General features: G+C 36.1%; 1 protein-coding gene across 21 annotated transcripts in view; it reads left to right on the top strand.

Annotated features, from left to right (window-relative positions):
- Window positions 1-23,783, top strand: part of PLEKHA7 (pleckstrin homology domain containing A7) — a 149,869-nt gene that overhangs the window by 114,440 nt on the left and 11,646 nt on the right. For 19 of the 21 annotated variants that reach the window (XM_083838641.1, XM_083838637.1, XM_083838639.1 and 16 more), the window contains 13 exons: window positions 1,024-1,543; window positions 3,593-3,679; window positions 5,976-6,029; window positions 11,386-11,454; window positions 11,644-11,724; window positions 12,808-12,957; window positions 14,792-14,893; window positions 18,644-18,752; window positions 19,826-20,064; window positions 20,507-20,695; window positions 20,917-21,034; window positions 21,642-21,721; window positions 22,116-22,316. In XM_083838641.1, coding sequence (XP_083694767.1) covers window positions 1,024-1,543; window positions 3,593-3,679; window positions 5,976-6,029; window positions 11,386-11,454; window positions 11,644-11,724; window positions 12,808-12,957; window positions 14,792-14,893; window positions 18,644-18,752; window positions 19,826-20,064; window positions 20,507-20,695; window positions 20,917-21,034; window positions 21,642-21,721; window positions 22,116-22,316 — 1,999 coding nt within the window. The remainder of the gene's footprint in view (window positions 1-1,023; window positions 1,544-3,592; window positions 3,680-5,975; window positions 6,030-11,385; window positions 11,455-11,643; window positions 11,725-12,807; window positions 12,958-14,791; window positions 14,894-18,643; window positions 18,753-19,825; window positions 20,065-20,506; window positions 20,696-20,916; window positions 21,035-21,641; window positions 21,722-22,115; window positions 22,317-23,783) is intronic. The other 2 variants (XM_083838638.1, XM_083838634.1) reach the window with 1 other exon arrangement.

Below are 23,783 nucleotides of genomic sequence, written 5' to 3'. Positions count from 1 at the left end.
TAACTGCTCTCTCTACAATACCTTCTGTATAGATGCTTACCATTGCAGATCCTGAATGACTTTTGTGGTAAATAATCATATGGCATAGACCGTTTTTTTTCACTCTTCACTGTCTGCTTTCCTTTTTATATTCATTATACCTCATCATTTAAGAGAGGGAGAGTCTCAAGAACATCTACTTCTGTTCATTTTACTCTTGATTGCTGAGAAAAGTAAGTGTCCACAGTTCATTAGGCACTAATTTGAGTCATTCGGGATGCTGTTCCTTTCCTGTTCTAGATATTGGTATGTTGTCATAGTGGTTGTTTTTACATAACACAAATTACTTCTAAGGGTCTGAAACCTAGTGTGGTAGGAGGTGCCACTTGATTCAAGCCTGTTGTCTTAGCTGGAGGTTTCTCCCTACTTCATACACGGAGGAATTACAACCTACTTGTACCTAGGCAATTGCATCAAAGTTTCATGGCTTTCCCTGTGTGATGTAATTTTTATGTTCATGTAAACAAAGCAAAAAATGTGTAAGATACTCCTTCTGCAGTGGGTGAGATTTCTCCCTTTCTTGAAGGTATTTGTTTGCAATGAGCGTGTATTTGTTCTTCGCAAACTGCACCACCTGGTGGTGAACGAGCTTTCAGAAAAAATGCATATTAATTTACGGATTGCTCTTTAAATCTAACAATGATGCCTTTCTTCGTGTTCTTCACACTCTTTTTGGTCTAAGTACTGATAATCAGCTGTCCCTTAAGATTATTTCTAGTAGGCCATTCTAGGGCAGACACTAAATTAATAGCCTCTATTTATGGTATTATTATCAGACCATGGATACAATGTAATATTTTTGTGCAGGGTACGTTTCATCAATATTACTTTGTTAATGTTGCTGTAAATTCTTTTTAAAGGACTCCCGTGTGTTGTTTCCTGTAGCTAATGTTATTAGAATATTTTATTTTATTTTATTTTAATCACCCACTCTTACTCATCAATATATGCTTAATTTTTACCCTTCCCCCTATCCCTTTACAGCCTTGCTTCTGATCAGACTCTTACACGTCAGGGCCCCAATCCACCTTTTCCTGAAAACTATCACACTTTGCCAAAGAATACCAGGCAGCCTTCAGGGAGCTCACCACCACCACCAAACCGCAATTTGCCGAGTGACTACAAGTATGCACAAGACCGTGTTAGCCACTTGAAGATGTCCCAGGAGGAAAGGAAAGCAAATAAGGACGGAACTGTTTGGCAGCTCTATGAGTGGCAGCAGAGACAGCAATTTAAGCATGGCAGCCCCACTGCCCCGCTGTATGTAGGCTCTTCGGACTTTATGGATCGGGGTAAGTCAAAGAGTTCATTGGATGTTCCACGATCAATATCCGTTCCACCCTCTCCATCTGATATTCCTCCACCTGGGCCACCGAAAAGCTTTCCCCCGAGGAGACCACACACTCCTGCAGAAAGGCTTACAGTTAAACCATCTGACGAGAGACAGACTGCAGACAGCCCTTTCACTGGATCACCCAGGAAGATACAAAGTCATGCTGTAAAGGTTTGTATGCAGTATAACAATAATTTCAAACTACTTTACATGTAGCATCATATATTATTTCATTTAGTAATTTACGTTGCATCCTGCTTTGTGTATGAAAGATCATGCAAGTTGTAAAAGTTAATACAATGAGCAGTTTTCTCCTAAAATTCGTATCTTTGGGATCATTTCGGATTTATTAATTTGCCTTTCCAAACAAAAAATATTTGTGGCACATCACATGGATTTGGAATATTTTTGTTCAAAAGCTGGAGGTTTACATGTGTGTATATAAAATGTACAAATTGTAGAATTTTAATTTATAGAGTACATAGGCAAGAATATAAAAGACAGCACGATGAACTCTTCCTTGATTGTATATTTATGGCCATGGTCTTAAGTGTTTGCCATATCTACTTTCTCTTAACCTTTTGCTAGTATAGTTAGTCTTGGAGCTGATTGAGTTTTTAGTTACAGCTAAAAGCATTGTACTTTTTCATGCACTTGATAGTTTATGCCCTTTGTGGAGTTGATAGCACTGGGCTAACCAAAGTCAAATTGTGTTGGTCTGAAACTTTAACCTTCTGCAGAATTGTAGAGCAGTTGATTGTAGTCACTGTTTTAAACTCTTATCTGGAGGTTTTCTAACTCAGTACTCCATGTGGCTCTCCTTGCCTGAGGAAATTAGGGAAATTCAGGATTGAATAAATGTAGAACTTGCCTTGGTAGCTTTTACACCGGAATAAGTGGAAATGAAAGCCTCTGTATTCAGCCAATTCTTTAACTTCATCCGTGGGCTCAGATGGGGAAAGTATTTGCAGAGTCTTGCACATGCACATACAGCATGGCTGTTCAGGACCATGAACTGAGTTTGCATGCCAGCTTCATGCACAGCTGAGATTTTTCCTAGTATGTGCTATGTAACTGTCAGATGTCTTTCGGCATCTCTAGATTTATAATATTCTGTCAGAGAATGAAGTAGTCTGGTGATGTGCAGCACTGAAAATTATTACTATTTTTTTAACTCCTGATTATGTTATACCAGGCATTGGTTTCTCCACGTGTAAGTTGAAGCAGCATTACATCCCTTATGAAGGAATGTGCAGAAGTCTCTTCCCTTCCTGTGTAATGTAGCTGCATAAATTTTACTCACAGAATAAAACTTTTTTATGTCATATTGGTTTTACCAATATATGAAAACAAAATTTTCGTTGTCTGTAAAACTTTTTCATAGACATTTCTGGAGAAAAACATTCATGTTCATGTAAGTCCACAGCATCATTTTATATTTAAATGCATGTGTCTACAGAAATCTGTGATACTTCTCCCTCCCTGGAATGCTTTACTTAATTCTATTCGATTACACTTAAGGGGGGGGGAGGGGGGGGGCAGAACAAAACAGCATACAGTAAAATTCAGAGGAACAAAAATAAATCATCAGACATTTAGTCTGTGTTGAAGAAAGCCGAAGAGTTTGGCATTGAGGAAAAGATGGAAGAATGGATGTGAAGTAGGTTTTTATATTATAAGCAGAAAGAGGCGTATCAAATATGATTATTTAATAAAACCTGGTATTAATGGGACCCATTACCACAAGGTGTCACTCATGTCAGGAGCTTAGCGGTGGAGAACTGTTCCATGGCTAAAGGAGGGCATTCACAGTTGTTGCTGTCTGGAGTACAAGCCTGCTATTTAAGGGCATCAGCCAAGTAGCCTTTCTCTGGGAGACATTACGTGTGTGTGTGTGTTTGTGTGCGAGACAGACATTTTATGAATATATTTTTTTTAACTTGCTGAAAAGCACTATGCACAAGCTTCTGAAGTATCTTGCGCTGCCAGAATCCACTGCTCTGTCCAGCATCACAGGTTCTAAGCTGGTTGCATTTGTTCTTTTATAAGTTCTTAATCCTCAAGGATCTGGCTGGCCCATGAATGTTCCCTGATCTAAGCATGGCTTGAATTCAAATAGAAAATTTCTGGCAGAGGTGCATATCTTCTGAATTTCCCCTCAAGTATAGCATACCTCTCACCTGAGACAATCCTTACAATTCTGCCTGTGGCTTCTTACAGAGCTCAGCTCACATTGATCGACGCTCCATGCCAGCTATGGGCTACATGACCCATACTGTGAGCGCGCCCAGTTTGCATGGCAAGTCGGTAAGTTGAAAGAGCAATTTCTTTTCCTTTTTTGTCATCATAATATCGTAAATTTTTAAAATTCTGCTTATTCCATTGCAGTTATTTTTATTAGTTTAAACATAAATAACCTGAATCTGAAACTTGATCTTAGCCAACCTATAGGAATAATAAAGCCTGTAGGAATTTTGCTGTTAACTTGCAATGTGAATGGGAGTGAGCTGTCTCTTATTACAGGATTCAGCTTTTATTATGTTTATTTGACCAAATGTGGAGTTAATGAAATAATTGCTTAATCATGTCAAGTAACTGTTTTCTGGGCACTGAGGTGAAAAATGTAATTACAGTTACTCTCCCTGAAGACTGCTAATTTCCTCTTTACAATGTGTCTAAATACCTGCAGCCTGAAGAGCTAACATTGCTTCTCATTCGATTAAGGAGACATCAGGCTAAGTTGGCTAGTATACGAAATTATACAATCGCACAATTGCTGCAGCACTTGCCAACTAATTCCACCTATCAGGTCAGCTGCTGCTTGGCTCTTCTGTGCTGTATGACATTTTGTGACTCTGCAAATGCTTCGTCAGTGGCATGCTCAAGTCTGTGCTTTCTTGCCCATTCTTCGGAGTTCTACAATTCCCAGGTTGTTTGCAGTTTTTCTTTGCCGCTGTACTCGCTCTAAGAGATAAGCATTTTAAGCTATAGGGTGCCAGTGCATACGCTACAAAGTGTTACATGTCCTTCCTCTTTATATTATTTCTGAAAATGCTGCATCTTCAGAAATGTGGGTTAAAAGATTATGCTCACTCTGAGGCAAAACCATTTCTTTGTGCTGCTTTCATGATGGGATTGGCTCCTTGTTCTACATGCTGTGTCACCTGCAAGTTGAAATGCATCAGCCAGTTTGTACATTCATACGAGCTTGTAACTGTGTCAGTTCTGCAGGTGAACATTAGCTCATAAAAGTTTGTGGGCATCTTGAGTCATAAACAAAACAAACAGTGCTCTTGATTGCACTGATGTTTGAAACATTAATGTGAGATGAAACAAATGTACTTGTTGAGCTCTTTGGCCTGTATTAGAGCTGCAAAAATAGGGATAAAACATTTGTAATTGGTGGAGGCTTTGTATTGGCCTAAACTTAAAGGCTTTTTATTTTTAAATTTGGAAAAGTTTATTTTCTGTACTTAACCTCACCTACAGAACAATTTCACTAAAGTGGGCTATAATAACAGGGATTTCTCCTTAAAAATGGGCATACTTTCTAGTCAAGTCCTCAGCCAGATTTACAGGGATATTGGACATAATTGTAAGTGAACACCTCTGAACAAATGCAAATGTGATGTATTGATTTTATGGCAAAAAAACGTTTTCTTCTTTAAATACACATTCTGATTGGTTCAAAACTTGAATAAGGTATAGTTGTATATTTCTTTTATTCTGAAGTTTAATGAACGGAGGATATAAAATTATAACAATTTCAGCAAAAAATGTAGGAATTTTGGCTAATTCAAAATCAATTTGCAACAGTTAAGTTTTACTTTGTTACGTATTGCAAATACCTCTTATATCAAAAAAATAAAAAAGAAGAAATAACTCTGTTATGACTTGTGTGCACGCTTTTCATTAAGTGACTCTAATGAAGATGTTGCTAGATGAATGTAACCATAACATTAAGCTGACAGCAGCTAGGAGTTAGCCACTGAGAAACAGGGACCAAGTTGAATGCTATCACTTAACAAGTGAAGTGGATTCTCCAATCGCATAAGTGAGATCTTATTCAGTATTTTATTAATTAAGCTTATTTCTTATATTCCTTAAATAAAGGGATGCATATCTTAACATGCATATGAAATCCGCTCAGAAGTATTCTAATGATTCAATACATAGAGGCTTCTATTTATATCTGACATTCAGTTAGGTAAAGTCTTCTCCCGAAGGGACATATTGTGTTGGAGGACAACCCCGTAAGTTTTTTGAAGAAGGGATAGTCAGCAGAAAAAGGTCTTGAAAAAATAACTTTTGAAAATCTATTGTTTAAGGTAGTTACGTGCCTCATTAGATCTGGAGGATTCAAATCCATATCTTCAGAGGGTGGGCATGAGGTAGTAATGTACTCAGGAAATATTTTGCCCATCTTTCAGCTGTAAATAGCAATATGCTGGTGGAGCAAATGTGCTTTTCATGTACTTTCTACTCTGTTATTTTCGTTCCTCTTTCATCATTTTTGTATACATAGCCAATCCAAGTATTCTGAATTATTTTTCAAACCTTCAAATATAATGTGTTTTTTTTTTTTCCATGTAATTACCTCAAGGCTGATGACACTTACATCCAGCTGAAAAAGGATTTGGAGTATTTGGATCTGAAGGTAAGACTTTATAAGAGTCAACTTCCATCATCTTTAACTCAGCAATCTTTTATGTATCGTCTTTGTTCCTTCAGGTTTTCAAATCACTTTGGGTCCAGGGACAGAAACTCTGTGTCTTTTGCCATCACTTTTGTGCTTAAAATGTTGAGTGAGTTCATATTAGTGGCTTTAGAACTAATGTGCAAACTCAGAAAATACAGGTGCTTCAGTTTGTAGGTAGAACTTGTATTATTGGTACTCCAGATGAATGGTATTTTGTTGGTTTAGAGAAACCAGATTAAAAAATAGATTCAAAATGCTTTTTTGCTGTAGCATTAGAACCAATATGAAGTCAACTCCTCTAAGTTAAAATAAGATGTTCTTTCAGTTCAGCTTTTCCCTTTAAATCTACTTGAGCTTTTTCCTTGTTTTTAAAATATCCTGTATTTATAATCTCTTACTTTTTTTTGGTGAAAATGTGGTGATTAATTGGCACCTTTCATTTATTTTCATGTTATTATGGCTAAGAGATACAAAATCTATTTACCCATGCACAAATATGTTTGTGTAATATTATGTAATATTTCCTAATAATAACAAAATACGGTACTGAGCATCAAAACATCCATCTAAACTAAATTCCTTCCGTATCTGGTACACCTGATAGTTGGCAATTCAAAAGCAAATCTAGATTTACTAATACCAGGTTTTGAAGGAAAAAAACCAACAAACAAACTGCATAATCATTTTGCTTAGTGAAGCAGTCTACCGCTTTCCATGCTGTTTAGCATGTCTCACCGTATATAAATCGTATGGTGTTTCTGCAAACCAAGGTGGAGTGAAATGGGACACCTTATTATCCTTACTGTTTGTATGCCTGTGGTTCTCCCTGATGCCAAGGGAGCATTGTGTATGGGCCACTAGTAAGCTACCTGGACCACTATTGCGTGAATTTCAATTTCATTTGATGTTTGAGTGGCTGAATATACAACCAAATATAGCAGTGGAAAATATGAGCAATATGTTAGACGTTTTATGAATCACATACTATATGGGGTATACGTAGTGAAAATGATTGCATATATAAGCTGTTATAATCACAAATATACAGATTTAAAATCAGTTGGACATGTTTCCCTTCAGGCCTTGTTCATGGCTGTGCCAAATTAACTGTATCCCAGGTGCAGCCTGCGTAGCACCTACCAAAAGTAGCCAGGAAGAAAAATGTATGGGGGCAACCTGCTCTTTCTGTGAAAAGATAATGTTAGTTTGAACTCCCTCATGAAAAATCTTGACAGCCGAAGTGTCAAGTGTGGTTCTGTAAGAGTGATCTGGTTTTTCAAGGTGGTCATGTCTTTCTCACTTAAATATCCTCAAGCTTGGAAGAATAACCCTCTTTCAGTTGTGGTCCAAAAATGTAAAATTCAGGTCAGGGTGCTGAGAGATTAAAGAGACCATGTGAAAATTGAGTAGGTATCTTTGTTTTGCTTGAATTTGTGTTTTGCTGCTTAATATAAATTACTGAAGAGAGACTTTGTTTAGCAGCTTGAGGAAAATAGAGTGCTCGATGAAACAAAGAAAATTACATATTGATTTGGTAACGGTGGAATATGGCAAATTCACAGTTAATATACATGGTATCTTGCATTTAAGACACTGAAGGCTTAGATATAATGCCTCTTATTTCAAGTCTGTCTTTTGAGTTCAGTGGGCTTTGAGTTAGCTCCACTCTGATTAAACAATTTCAAATAGGATTAAAGACTTCAGAACTGAAGCTAAACATTTTTTTACTTCATCCATTATCTCTGAAGATATTTCTTCCTAGAGGTTTTGAAATATAACTCTTCAACATGGAATAGTGATTAAGCATTTAATTAACTGCATAATTCATGCCACAGTATTAAAACAGATTGCAGTAACTGGTTACATGGCATTTAGTAATTTGTCATAACTCGGATGTTTTGTCTTCAGAGAAACATTGTTCTTATCCTTACTTTATCAGTCTATTTTTGAGTATTATTTAAAAGCTTTAAAGTATTATCTAAGAAATATTTTGATGTTGATACCACAGTGGTATTGTTCAGTATTATAGTGCGTTGTCGTGACAGTTGTATGAATGAAATAGATGTACTTTACAGACATTAATCAATTTCAGTATTTTTCTCCTGCAAGCAAGATACTTCTGACATTTAAGAAAGGAAAACGAATAAACCAATGACTCTATTCCTTTTCACTCATTAAACAGAGGTATATAGGGCGTGAAAGAAATGTTGTATCTCTATGCTATAGCATAACTATGCCTTTTCTGCAAATGGATTTCCACAGTTATGTGTTATAGCTTTTTTTATCCCAAAAATGGAGGTGAAAAAGTGTGATCCTGTATTAGAAAAGCAGTAAGGAATAGTAAGGGGTAGAAAAACACATTTTCCTACAAGCTTCTAGGTGAAACAGAAACGGGGAAGGAAGTTTCCCTTTTCACGACTATGAAACCAAATGCAAGCAGCCTACAGGAGGGATGGGGACGGGTGGTCTCACTTCAGAATAGTTTCCAAACATTCCTCGGAGGCTTATGCTACTCATGAATAAGGCCTGCTGGAGTAGAGTAAAGTTTGTGCTGCTAGGTATAAATCGTGCAACCAGTTTAAGCAAATCTGGGGCCCTCTCAGTGGTTTAGCAGCGGTCCTGCTTCGTTCTTCTGCAGTCACGCTCTAATACCTGAAGCTGTTCTGTTTCTGCTGCAGTTGAAAGAGGTTGCTAGTGCTAGGTTGTGCCACACAGGTAATATTTATTATGGGAGTTGTGGTAAGTGTGATTGGAGTGACTTGGGTCACTAAGGTCTTGACTGGGCTGCTCAAGTTAGCAGCACAGAGCTCATGGTGCAAGTGTTAACTTTATATTACACAACAGAAAATGTCTTGCTGTGATTCCTGGCACTTCTTAAACTGCAGCTGGACAACTCTGAATAAATCTTGGGTTGTGTTGTGTGTTTATGTGTGCGCTTTGTGAAAGGAAAGAAGTCTTAGGGTTCAAGACAACCTATCCAAAATATAACAAGATAGATAGGTAGCCCGTTACAGCTTCTGTAATGGGAGATTATATAGATCCTAAACCTCGAGGATGTGTGTGAAAGAAGAGCATGAGATTGCTGCTGCTCATGGAGTTTTGTGTGCTAAGGTTTTGTTTTTTCGATCTATAACAAGCTATTACTAAACTTTTGTTTGAAACAGATAGAAAATAACGGACCTCTGATCAACATGATTTACAAAGTGCTGAAGAACTCAGCACAGGGGTTACTTTCCAGTATACATGTAAGACTGCTTGCATCTGAAATGCGCTCATCCCATTGCTTTTTCACTTAGCAGTCGATGTTTACATATCCTGGCTTTTACAGGTGTCTTGGAGTAAACAGTAGAGCTTTCTGTAAGATTTTCTTCCTTTTTTCCTTTTTTTTTTTTTTTTTTTCTTTTTGGTTCCTTCCCACCTCCGCACTTTGGAGTCTGTATGCAAAGTTATGGCTGACCTCAGTGTTTGGTTTCATTTTATCATGTTTTGAAAACGATTGTGTCAAGTAGTGACTCCGATGTGTAGTTCTGAAAATGTGAAAGCATGCTGAATCTTCATTATGTCCTCATGTTCACGGCTTGAAAATTAACAAAATCTTTACAGTTGTGATTATGTAATTTTAAATAACCCCCAAATCTGTAGACTGTATCTTTGTGTTAATTTCATTGCTTTGAAAAAGGCTTTTGCATCCTGTTAATTTGCAGGTAATTAAATATGCAAAATTAATATTTGGACATGCTAAAGTTCTGTTTATATGCAATTATTTCTTACTGTTATACATAGGAGTTAGTATTTAAATAATTTCATTAATGTCTTTAAAAGACAGGGGTTTTTCTTAGATAAAGCATAACACTGTTGAAGATGAAAATATTTGAAAATGGAAATGTTTCTTTTGAGAGGTAGTGAATGCTTTTGATTTTGGTGGTGGGGAAGTAGCAAATGTGTAACTTTCCCCACGTGAAATCCCATGATAAGTATGTGAATGGAGACCAGAGTTGGAGGAAAGGAGACGTTGAACATAAATGAGCATAATCTTCTGTCTTAAATGTAGTTTTTTTGCAAATATTATCTGTAGCTGTCAAACTTCGTGCACCATATTAAAGGAGAAACTGAGATTGTATCAAAGGTTTATTTACATTTGCAGTAAAATTCAATTACTTTAAAGAAAGGTAGTGTGATCCTGTAGAACCTGGGTAGGTTGATAAGTAAACCGTGTCGTTTGAAATCTGTACCAGAGTCAGCAAATAGCAAACTGCCCCTTCTCTCCCACTAAAAAAAAAGAAAAACCAAACAAACCCACCACAAACAACAACAACAAAAAACCTTTTGATTTTATATTATTGAATACAATAATTAGGCGAACATTTATTCATAAATCCTTGCCTGTATGAAAGAATACAATATATATGAGTGCTATACTGAATGCCAGCTATTTCTTTCGTAAGACAGTATTTGCTTTAATGAAATATAAAAGTGTTCTAATTGAGTAACGTTTAGTCTTTTGATTTTAAAGCTTACAAGACGTATGTGATTTGTGAGCTATACTATATGACAATTCTCTTAGCCTTATTTATTTGCCAAAAGGGTCGAATAGAAACAGTGGAAGTAATAAACTTTTCTACGGGGATAGACATACCTTCCTTTTAAGATTGCTGGAAGTATAGTATAGTATAGTTTCTGTACTGATGTAAAAACTGCGTTATGTGAGAAGATGATAATCTCACCAGAAATGGCATATGGAAGCAGTGATTTATGGAATGAGAGATTTGGTATATTATAAACATGTCAAAATAGATTAATTACATTTAAATTCCACCCTAGCACTCTTTTAGCAGTCTATCTTTAATAAAATTCACCTTGTACTATGGAAGAGACTGTCCTTTGTAGAATGAAATAGTTGCCAGAAAGGTATATTTTTAGTCATTAGTTAATGCTGTTATTCTTGCAATCAGACATTTAAATGAACTATTCAGGTCCTTTGGGTTCAAGAAAGGTATTAAAGGTGAACAGTTAAAACTGTTAGTTTTTTCAGGAACAGGACCGTTGTAATCATAGACAGATGGGATTATGCTATTTTGTACAGAATTTTAAGCTACGCTAAGAGTAATTAAATAGCCTAATATAACTAATAATCCTTTCTGATTACCTCCCTGAAAAAATAGTGGCATTTTTGAAAAGGCTTGTATCCAAAATTTTGTCTATATTTGTTGATAAATTTGAATATTTAACAAAACTTTTTTTTTTCATTGCTGAAGCATAGTTACATTTTAGTTTGAAACAAATTTCTCAGATCTTTAAAAACTTTTCCTCTTAGGTGACAGGGCGTGACACATTAAAAGAACGAAGTACAAAACCTGTCAAGATTGCAGAAAGTGATATTGATGTAAGTATCAAATACCACTTTGGAACCTCTTACATTGTTTCGGCTATTTGTACTGTTAATTGTTCGTATTTATTATGCTCGTTGGGGTAAGTTATTGTTAGTGGACACTATTCTTCTTCTTTTTAGAAATTTAATATTATTACGTTAATTTAATTATTATATGTAATATTTAAATGATTTTATTTTCAGGTCAAGCTGAGCATTTTCTGTGAGCAGGACAGAATTCTGCAGGACTTGGAGGACAAAATAAGAGCTCTTAAGGAAAATAAAGTGAGTACATTAAAAAGATTTTTATAAAATAAATACTTATAAACTACAGAATTGCAGACAAAAAAATCAAATTACTGGATGCTGTTTACATTGCAATTTTTTTTGAATGTATATATAAACATATAAGGAAAAATACAATGTTATATAATGTTAGGATTGAGTTATGTACTTTCAGAAAATGAGGTTTTGAAAGTAAATGTTTTAAAACTACATATATTTACTTTTCTGGCATTTTTCAAAAATTGGGGTGCATACACATTTCTGTATACTTCTGCTTAATGCCTCAATAAGCATGTGGTGGGAGGCAGAGTCATGTTTCATTTGCACTTCTTCCCACCTGCGCAAACATTGTTTGCATAAACAGCAGTGTGCTTCTGTGTGCTAGCAAGATCCATATTGAACACTCTCTGTAACTTGTGTGGTTGTTATTTAAAGAAAAAAAAAAAAACGCAATACTGATCTGTAGTGATTTGAGACTTATGCTTGTTTATTGGTAGTATGGTGAGCCTTCTTCTGAGGTTTTTGACTGAAATGCTGGAATATTTTCTGTGACAAGTTTAGTTGGAACCCTCCTCCTTTCCTCCATGCCCATTCGGTCACAATTTGAGTTGTGAACAGTAACAAAAGGGTTTCCTTGACTTCCCTTGCATGTGTGCACCTTTATCTGCTTCCCTGCCTATGAGCTATAGCAGTGAATGAGAAGCTATATATAAATAAACAGTTAATGCTGTGCTGTGGCTATCACAATTCTGTAGTACTTGAGGGGATTTTCTGAAACTGTGAATTACAGTTTTGCACAGACTGTAAATAGAAAAAATCTCACTGCTTTGGTTTTTTTTTGTACAGGTTTGGCTATTGAAGCAGATATAGTGGAAAATATCAGAGAATTTTGGTTATCGTGATTAATTAAAGCTCTTGCAGGTTTTCATTTACATCCTAGTCTCCACAATAGGAGGTCAATGCTAACCTAGTAGCTTAGAGGAAATACTGGGGGCACGAAAAACAGCTTTTATATTCACACAGGTAATTTAGTGAAGTTTGCTGTAAATGCTGTAAGCTTACTGCTGCCTGCTTCTCTGTTAGGATCAGCTGGAGTCAGTTTTGGAGGTTTTACACAGGCAGATGGAACAGTACAAAGACCAACCACAGCATGCAGAAAAAATTTCCTACCAGCAGAGACTTTTGCAAGAGGATCTCATACATATTCGGGCTGAAATATCCAAAGTTTCGACGGTATGTGGTTTTGGTTGTTTCAAGGAAACAGTAACTAAAATGCCAGTTAAACTGTATTTTTCCCTTTGGGTGGGGAAATTAAGTCCTATCGTGAACTGATTTTGTTAAGGTACAGGACACTAAATCAGAACAAACAATTTAAACAAACTACTTCTCCAGCTTTCCTCTTGAATGCACCCTTCTCGTTCTGCCCTCCCCACCCCCAAAAAGTGCTTGAAGTTTTTTTTATAGTTCTGTCATTCATGTATGGGGCTTAAACTGCAAATCTTTCAGGTAGCCCTTTTTGCAGTGGAAATACAAGCATTATTCCATGGTATTTTTCCAGGGGAAAAGGGCTTGGGAATGTCTGTTTATATTTCAGTCAAAATTTACTGTTAATATTATGACTTAATCGAAAATTTTTAAAACAAAAATATTTGTAAGAATTGGCTGTGAAAGAGAACATTTTAAGCCCAGGTGTTGTGCACTCACTGTATTATTCTTACCTCTTAATGAATATGGGATCATCTCTTTGTAAGATTGTTTCTAGAACGCCTTTTCTATAGTAAGATCTGAATGTTAAGATGCCAGTAGTATTTAAATGTATATGTACAGTGTTTTGTGCCTGTAGAAAAATTAGTAACTTTCACAGACAGCCTTTAAAATCTGACTGGGGGCATAAGTAGCAAGTAATCATGAGAATGGTTGCGCTGGTCCAGTCCTAGGTTCCTTCTGGTCCAGGGTTCTAGCTTTAGCAGTGGGCATAAGCACATGTTTAGGGAAGAGTAAGGGTGGGAGGTGTGTGTGGTATTTCCTGTGATGATCAGTCCAGCTTATAACTATTTGCTGATCAGAGAATTCCTCAGACTGTTATTTTTTATCTATTGCAGTAATCCTCAGTATATCTTATATCAGAGTATCTGTCCAAGACTCCTATTAAATTCTGTGAACCTTTTGTATCCAAAACATCATTTGGCAAAGTATTGCATAGAACAGTTCCCGACTGTGTGGACAGCCACTTTATTTGTTTAGAGCCTGACTCACACTTGTTTGATGTGGTAGACCCATATTCTTGTATGAGAAAGGATGGGGAACAGCCAATTTCTCTGTGCAACTCAGGGTTTTGTAAACCTCCATTATTTCTTCCCCTCAACTCCCAAGTTATGTCTTTGCCAAACTTCAGAGAAAAACAAACAAACCAAAAAAAAAAAACAAACCCTACTCCATCACTCCTTACATAGAGACTGCTCCAGACTTTAGATTTTTTGCACGTCTTGGTCAGAAGGCAGGCTGTGGTGCCAGGGGTGTTGGAAGTAGTCTAAGTAACGTAGGGATGATTAGGATAGCTTTATTTTCCAGGTGTCTGCTTGTTTATTTGCTTATAATGACATTGCAGTACAGTCAGTAGAGCTTTTAAAGAATATCCTACTGTGTGTTTCACAATACGAATTCTGGTTTAGGTGACTGTTTGAATTCTAATTACAAATTTATTTTAAATAGAGGGGGAAGGTTCAAGGAAATAGAACTGGAGTAGACTTTCTTCCTTCATAGCACGGTAGAGTCAGTTCAAGTGTTAAACGCCAGTTTTATGCTTAAGAAATAGCTTTGTGTCAGAAAGCTGGCCAGAATTTCTTAACTAGGTATTGCTGACTTGGTCTTGCAAAGCTGTAAGGCATTTTGAAGCCTACCTTCAAATAAGAGTGAAAATGTAGGCCACAAAACATACTTTTTTTTTTCTTCTTTTTGTAAAGGAACAACACTGTCTTAAAAACATATAATTGCTCAATTAGAGAATGGATAGAGTGATATCCAGGTTTATCATAACATTGCATTAGAATATTTCATTCGTTATTAGGAAATGGAAAATGCCTGGAATGAGTATCTGAAACTAGAAAAAGATGTGAGCCATCTGAAAAAAGCCTTACAGGAACAGATGAATAGTTCTTTGGTATCTCAGGTGAGTCTGTTTCCCGACACTGGCTTACTTGTGAGAAAATTTTATCTGAACTTGAAAGCTATCATCTTGTAAGAGAGAACCTCTGCAATTTTTGCACTGTATTCATCTGTCACATCTTAGTTTGCAAAGTTCAGAAATTGTAACAGCATAGTTGCACAGTAACTAGCTGTCTTCCAGCCTAATAGTTTCTCATGAGTTGTCTCTGCAAATTTGTCATTATTTTATTATGTTTTTATTACATGCTGACATCTTGACATTGATAACGTATTTAATTTATAAGACTGTGCAGGACTTCTTAGTCTTCCATTTATTTGATCTGACGTTGGCTTCTTTATCCATTTTTAAGAACATCAGCCTCTAGCTTGTTATTGTAGTTACTTGTTCTTTGTCATGTTCTTCTATTTATGGGAGAGTTACCTCTGCAGCTTGTTTTGTGAAGTGGAATAAGTGTTTAACAGCCATCAGTAATTGAAAGGCATCTTGGTTTTAAATCAGTTATTCTGTTTTGAATCTTACAAAGAAGCTTTGTTTGAAGCTAAGCTATTCTGCTTGCTGAACTGGATGTGGTGTATGAGGTTATTTCTACATGCCTGCTAACGACTGATTATTTTTTTCATAGAACAAGGAATAGAATACAGTCCAGATTGCTTTTCCTGTGTCAAAGCAGAATAGTTTTATTTTAAACGACAAAACACAAGGAACAAGCTTAATGTATATAATTTGCTTAACTCTTAGCCTACTTTTCCAAATATCCTGGAACAAAACAGCTCACTAGTTGAGTTTTTAAATGTATATATTTGCAACAAACATCCGATCAGATGTGAGTTAGTCTTATTTGTTTTTGCCATTAATGTATAAACTTGTATCAGAACAAAAGAGGTGTAAAACCTTTTTAGATTTCATCAATCTTAAAATTCCATTTTCAGCCACTTTTCATTTTCGGGTGTGTTTGTGTTTAGTTTCTGGAGCCAGAGTGTTACTCATTTGAGATCAGCTGTAGAATACATCCCTCCAGAAAATCCCAGGAGTAGAATAAGATCATCCCTGTATGAAGTTATTTTGATTAACAAAGGGAAATTACAGGTTTACATGGAATATACTTTTAAAAAGTACTTTAACAAACAGTTTTCAGTTTTGCATTGAACATGCTTAAAATACTGGCTGTATGGCATGTGACTTAGCAGTACACAAGATGGTTTGCACTGAAAAAAATGTGAACTTAGTTTAGCATCTCATATCATGTACATACATGCATACATATGCATGCACACAGACCTACACATGGGATGTGTTTTATGTGTGTATACCTAAATATGTACATGCACATTTAAATATATGCAGAGCTAAGTTTGTCTTTGGCTAAGACTTTTAAAAATGTTTCTGAATATCCATTTTGGAGATATTAAGGGGAGCTGATTTTTCCAGAAAGTACTGAATATTCTTAAAATCACAGTCTTTCAAAGAAGACTGATTTTTAAGTGCCCATAATCATTAGGGTCTTTAGGTGTCTGTCCAAGAGTGCATAGGCTCAAGACTATTTAACTAGCATTTTACAGTAGCATTAAATACATGTTGTATTTAAAAACAACAACAACAACAAAAAGCAAACAAAAACACACACACACACAAAAACAACAAACCAAGCCAAATCAAAACAAACAAATGAAAAAAACACAACACCGCACACACAAAAAAGCCTGCAGTCTTCATGGAATATTACTGAAAAATCAATAAAATTGCAGGCTCAAGCTGCCATAGGAAATGGCTAGTATTGTTTTTATATGTCATTAATTAAGAGGTTAAAAACTAAGTAGTTCGACCAGCTTGGTTGAAGTAAATCTTGCTTTCAAGATTGTAGCTTCGTTGTCTTTTGCTTAAGGGTTGGGATCTGGTCATGCTGAAATTAACTTTGAAGTTATATTTTGTCAGTGATGACTTCTCAGTTGTTAAGTGTTTCTGCTCTGGTTTTATAAATCATGCTAAATTATGTTTCTATGTGAAGGAAGTTAGAGAAATTAATTTATCTCTCCAAGCTAACTTTTCATGCTTGCCCATAAAATATATTTATACCCTCTGGTAAACAGCAGTCCCGGTTTTCATAATTTAAAAATAAATTCATCTGTTTATCTTTTGGATCTATTCCATTTTTGGTTTAAAATATTGTCTTCACATAAAGATTTAAGTAACGGGAAGAAATAATATTAAAAGATCTCCTGTTTTTTGTATATTACTGATCAAACACTTTTCCAAGTTGTTTCAGAAAAAGAATTTTTGTATGTGTGTGTTGTTTTTTGTGACCAGTCTTGAGGCTTGATTATTGTAAATCCATCATTTTGTTCCTTGTAGGATGATTAATCTCAGAAAAATGAAATTAAATTTGTAAATTTATAGTTTTCATCCTGACAATCTTTCAAGATATGTCCCATCTATCGAGTGAGTTTACTACAGGCAAATAACGTTCTCCATCATTTAAATGTTTGTGTTCTTGGCACCCTGTTTCCTGATCTGTTACTTTGCTGGACATATTTTCTGATCTAAGACAGAAAGTAGAAAGCAATTGATATGTTTTCCCTAGTTCTACGAGGTTTAAGAGCTTTTACTAAAGTTTTTCTCTTTCAGGTTTATAGGATTAATTAGTGGTTATTTTGCAGCTCCTGGCAAGTGATGGATTTCTAGGGTTCTTAAGGAGTTTGTAAGCAATTCCTAACTGAAGTGTTGCAGTGCCTTCAGCTTTCGTTATAAAACCACAAGGAAAACAATATCATTAAGTTTATTCTTAATGCCGATTTTTGAAGGAAGAATGATCAGGCATTAATTCCTTAGAAAATAATAATGGCTTACCATAAAGTATCAAGATTACTCCCAACCTGGGGAAAATAAAAATAGAAATCCACAAACAGAGGGGAAAACAGCTCTTTATGATGATTGCAATAACTGCATGGCTGAAGTGGTGGCTTCAGCAGCCAGGGCTTCTAGCCACAAGATACAGTCAGAGGCAGGATCCAGACTGTAGACAAAGCTTCCCGTTCTTGTCTGTTGGAAAGGATCAGTAGAGCAAATATGGTACAAGATGAGACTGAATCCTGGAAGAACAGAGGTATATTGTTTCAACCTGTAATACATCATGTCCAGTAGGTCTAACCACCCAAGTATAAAGTGAAATTAAATTTGTCATCCTTTCTTAGTTAATTTTATATTTCATCCATTAAAAGCCGTTACGTAGTTCACAGCACTAGTCAGGCAGACTATACTTTTTTTTTCTTTTTCTTTTTAATATAAAACATATCCCCTAAATGCATGAAGTTTTGTAACACTGCCTTATCAGCCTGAAGTGTGTTAGAAAGATGTGAGAATTTAATTTGGGGTCAAATTAAAAGGTTCTGTAAGCGCACTTTATGTAGAATATTAAACTAGGTTTTTGTAGTCTGAATAATAATGTAGAGAACAATATAGCGATGTCTCATTCCCCATCTCTTTTCTAGAAAGTCTCCCATGACTCAGAAAATGCTCTAAATCTTATGGGCCTACGTGCAAGATATGTTGGTTGGGGGTGGTTTGTTTGTTTGTTTGTTTAAATTTTAAAATAAACATTTAACCCATTTCTAGACTCCTAAGTTCTCGTGTAAGTTCTGGAAAATTAGTTTGGCTCTGGTATCAAAAACAGCATAAGCCCATTATAAATTAAAATGGGTTATTTATATATATATATGTGTATATATATATATCTTCTCTTTTATTATAAACAATCAGGAGAAAGCACAAATACAAAAAGACTTGTGGAGGATTGAAGATGTTACAGCTGGCTTGAGTGCAAATAAAGCAAATTACAAAACCATAGTAGACTCTATCAAGAATCCAGGTAAGGAGAACATAATTAAAACATTAATAATATACAAATGCAGGTGAATCTTTGGGTCTGTGGGAGTTGTCTAGAAGTATGTTCTAATGCAGAAAATGCAGGTAATTCTGCACTGTAGCAGAAATCTCTGTAGCTTGAGCACATTATCTTGGTGTTTCTTTGGTTGAGGTCTTAAAATGTTTTTCATTTGTTTTGACATACTAAAACGTAACAAGCCATAGAAAAGGCAACAATAATAATAATAGTGGGGTAAGCTGTGCAAGATGCAGGAAGAACTTCTCTCACATAACAAGCTCATACAATAGCAGTATCTACGCTGCATTCCATCCTGGAGCTCCTCTCTGCCCTCTTGTCTGCTGTTTTTCCCTTGGATGCTACCCAGCTGCCCTTGCCATAGTTGCCTTCCCCCTCCCTCTTCAGGCAGGTGTTTGGTGGGCAGAGCAACAACATCAGCTATGGAAAAGAGGAAGGGAAAGTGTGTGTGGTCTGCATTTCAATTGCTTTATTATGTTTCAAAGAAAAGACCTGACACATTGGGATAGCAAGAGGCTGTTAATGCCTCCTGTAAACTCACTTCATACTTAAAGTATCTTTGCTTAACTTGTATGCACAGAGATAAAATTGTTCTCAGATGGTGAGATTTTATTTTATTTATGGTATGGCTATTGTGCTTAGCCATGTCTAGATCTATAGGCATCTTAAGGAATCTGTTGAGTGGGGCCATATCCAGCTGGTGAACTGCTTGCATATGACTCATGGGCTTTTCCTTCCTTCTCACCCTCTCTCCATTGCCAGGGGATTTCACTGGCTGATATTAAAGTGTAGGTTTTTATTTTTAGCCTGAAGGGCATGTCTGATCCTCATCAAGAAAATGTTGCCCATCCTTCCTATAATCTACCAATCATAGATTTTTATATTCAAAAAAAAAGCAAACAAACCATTTGTGTTGAAAATAACATGCAGTGTTAAGGCTGTTTTTTAAAGCCTAAGGATGTTAATTTCTATTCTTATGAACATAGCTGATAGATATAAGAAACACATATATAACAGTGTCTAACATATTTCTCCCCTAGAGAGAAAAATAGTGCCTTCATTTTCTCAGTCTACAGTGCCTTCCTTACCAGCTTCTCTCGCAACCGTGGAGAGCAAACCCTCCATTCCGCAGAGCCCTCCACCCAGCCCGGTCAAACCTTCTTTGGAGGTCAGGCTGTATCCACAGCCTTATTTCCAGGCCAGAACGCAGCACCAAGCACCGCAGCTGAAAAAAATCGAGCCGCCTCTTCAGTCGCCAGTTAGGCTAAAGCCAAAGGTTGTAAGTACTGCTGTTGTGAGACTCCTTCACCACTGTTTCCATTTGCTTCTGGCAGAAACACTGAAAGCTTTCATGGTTACTAAGTGCACATAGTGTGGAGGCACAACAAGGAGACACTTAAGGTGTTTGTAATGAAACTGAGCTATAACAAACACAGGAGAATGTATGTCTCTAACTGGGAGGTTTATGCACAGGGGCTGTATACTGCTTTACAGCATACCAAGGCAGAGCCTTCCTTGCTCTTCTTTGGAAATGCTTTTTGGCTGATTGGTTGTTAGCTTTCTTGGGTCGTGTTTGCTTTTAACACCTCAAGCCCTGGAGGACAGTGAAGAGCATGCTAAAGCAGTCATAAATAACTCATGTAATGTAATGAAATTTCAGACAGTTCATGCCAGACAGTTTGCAGACTATTTGCCAAATACCTGTGTTTTCCTGTTACCAGGAAGATGAAGCACCACCCAGACCTCCTCTCCCTCAGTTATACAGTCCTGAAGATCAGCCACCAGCCGTTCCACCTCTCCCAAGAGAAGCCACTGTCATCAGGCACACGTCAGTGCGGGGCCTGAAACGTCAGTCAGATGAAAGAAAGAGAGACAGAGAACTAGGACAGTACGTAAATGGAGATTATAGGGTGAGCACTCACAGACTTATACACCTGCGCTTTAAGACCGTGTGAACCTATAATGCAAGATACTGTTTTGTAACAAAGAGACAGAGAATGGATCTATGCTGTATAGTAAGGGCAGAGAGAGATTCAGTAAGCCATAAACAAAACTACTGGGATTTGTTTTAAGACTATTAAGACTTGCTGTCTGTGATTTCATTTGAGCCAGTAAGTATTTTTCCACACAGGTAGAGCTGCGTTCATATGTGAGTGAACCAGAACTAGCAACGATAGGTGGTGACCTCAGCCAACCTTCCAGCGGTTTAATAAGCTCTGATAGTGGATACCAGACATTACCTACCCGTGGTAAGCCAGGATTTTACACGGCTGATTTGTAACGGTACTTTCTGTATAGGAGCTTTACTCTCCTAGGATTTTCTGGAAGTGGTCTTTATTTTAAGATCATTATTTTTAGGTTAACTGTGTAATGCTATGGAATTCTAGAAATGTTGTGGTTTTTGATGGTGCCATTATAGATAACCAGCCTTTTGCAAAGCAACTTCATCTATAATGCTTTAAAAAAATAGCAAAACATGAAGTTAGGTGTTAGAATGTCTCCTATATTCAGAATTATTCTTCCTCATAATTTCTGTATTGTATTTACAAAGTCAAGTATTTTTTAAAACACTTTAATTGCCTACGGAAGTCAATTAAATGAAAGCGCTAAAGAATAAGAACATAATGCCATCAAACACTACACATGACTTGCCACGATGTTCCACTGCGCTACAGTTCTGTAATTGTTTAACAAATGAAGATAGAGAGGATATTTGGGAAAAAGGGGTTCATTTTTTATTTTCTTCTTTTTTCTTACCCCTCTAACTGCGAATGTTGTTAAGATTTGACTTCCTTCACAGATATCTTCCTTCTATCTGTCATTTAGTTTTAAAGCATTCTCTTTTTCTTTATGAAGGTTTATCTGGATCAACTTCCAGATTGCACCAATCATCTACCATTTCATCATATGCAACGCTTCGAAGGGATAGGTCCAAGGTAAGTTTTAATTGAACATCTGAAAGCAAATGTCTGGATTGTTCAAAATATTCTTAAGCCCAGAGTATATTTTGCCCAGCAGGAGATAGGTTTCTAATAGCATGGGAGAGAACCCAACACCTGTGATCTAATCAAATTTTTCTCACTTTCTTAAATGAATCAGGAAGTAGACAGACAATGTATTGCATTTGTAATAGATTTATAAAGCAAGGTTTAGAACCAAAAATCACCAGTACTAATAGAAACTTTAGAGTTTAAATATGCAAATTAATACAAAGTAATAGAGCAAAATCATCTTAATTTAGTAATAAGATAGGAGAAAGTGTTTTTTTTGTATACTACTTATGAACTATTGATTCCCACACATGTTTTGTGTGCCTTGTGACTTCTTCAGGAGAGACCAAAGAGTGCCTTGGAACGTTTATACTCTGGAGACCACCAAAGAGGCAAGATGAGTGCAGAGGAGCAACTAGAAAGAATGAAACGACATCAGAAGGCGTTAGTTCGGGAACGCAAGAGAACTCTTAGCCAAGGAGAAAGGCAGTCTGTTTCATCTCGGTCTTTCGTCAGGCCCATTTCTGCAGACATAGGCTCAGTATGTTAGATATGCCTTAAAAGGACTAAACTAAAAATATCTTTGGATTTTTTTTTTCCTAGCAAGCACTTTCACTTGAGCGTGTGTGATGCTTCTAGTCTAATTAAATTAGTGTTATACAGTATAAAATGAGGTCAGAGAGCTTGAGTAACAGATGATCATTTTTTACTAGTAGTTAACAGTATATGTAGCAGGTTCAGCAGGTAAGTTGGTCAGAGGTTAGTGCGCTGACTGGAGATGAGAGTATATTGGAGTGATTTCGGAGACATGGTTTTGTTTTTTATTGGAATTGTATTTAGAAAGTGTAAGAAGCTTGTATGGTTTTTAAACTGCTTCATAATGGAATGGGCCTTTTAGAATGTTCTTATTCTCCAAGGTTATTTTTTCTTTTAAATTCATAAATTAGGCTGCAAGATAGTAATGTTAATATCAGGCCATGCAGTTTGTATATTTGTTTGGTTGGTTTTTGTGTGTGTGTGTGTGTTTGGTTTTGGTTGTTGTGTTGTTTTATTTGTTTGTTTTTTAAAAAGTGAAATGGATAAACAGTTTTGAAACCTAATAACACTTATTAGAAAATTTTCTAAGAGCTAATGTCTTTCAGTTGGCACAAATTCTCCTTTAAAGCTCAAAATGTAGAATATTCTAATAAGGCTCAAATTTAAGCTGCTGAAAAAAAAGGACTTCTCTTGCATTCTGAGATTAAATGATGTACAGAATATAAGTTTGTAGTTATATGGTTTGGATACTAACCAAAGCAATTCTAATTGGTGAAGCTACCCAGTTTCTCACTTGGTGCTAAACCAAGATTGTACTGTAATTGCACTTACGCTGTAGTCTTTTAATTTATTTTTCATTTGGTCCACTAGAGCTTTAGAATGATCACCTTATTTTACCTAATTCATTGCACAAGATCTCTTGCTTTTAGATTTGTCACTCATCATACCTAATGCCTCTTTTTTTTTCTTTTGTTTGCTTGTTTTTAATTTGCAAAATTTTGTAGTTATTTTACAATTTCTAACTGGACTACTCAATTTTTACCAGGCTTAATTGCATTTAGTATGTGTGTGTCAATTACTAGTGTTTAAAAAACTCTATAATATTCAGCCTTTCATTCCCACCGCTCAGTAACACATTTTTACAGCTAGTTATTTGTATTTACTTTCCCAGTAAATGAGTGCACTACTTGGAGACATTCATCTATTTTGTCTTCTGTTTTGCAATCACAAATTTATTAAAGATAGTGCATAATATTTGGGAATTGTAGAACTATAGGATAACTGTTACTTTCATATTTTAATTAGAACTAAATCTGAGCTTCTAATGTTTCCTGAGTCTAACGTAACATACACGAGCTGAATTTAAACATTTTTGTGACACTCCTTATTAACATTTGTGGCAAATACTTTGTCTATAAATTTGGGTGCCATCTTGGTCTTTTTCTTGCTGTGAAGAATTAAAATTGAATTC

This window comes from Anser anser (genome assembly GCF_964211835.1).
Source record: "Anser anser genome assembly, chromosome: 5".
In the NCBI taxonomy this organism is placed as follows: Eukaryota; Metazoa; Chordata; class Aves; order Anseriformes; family Anatidae; genus Anser; species Anser anser.
The sequence above is the reverse complement of the archived record's forward strand: the minus strand, read 5'-3'. Positions and strand labels throughout refer to the sequence as shown.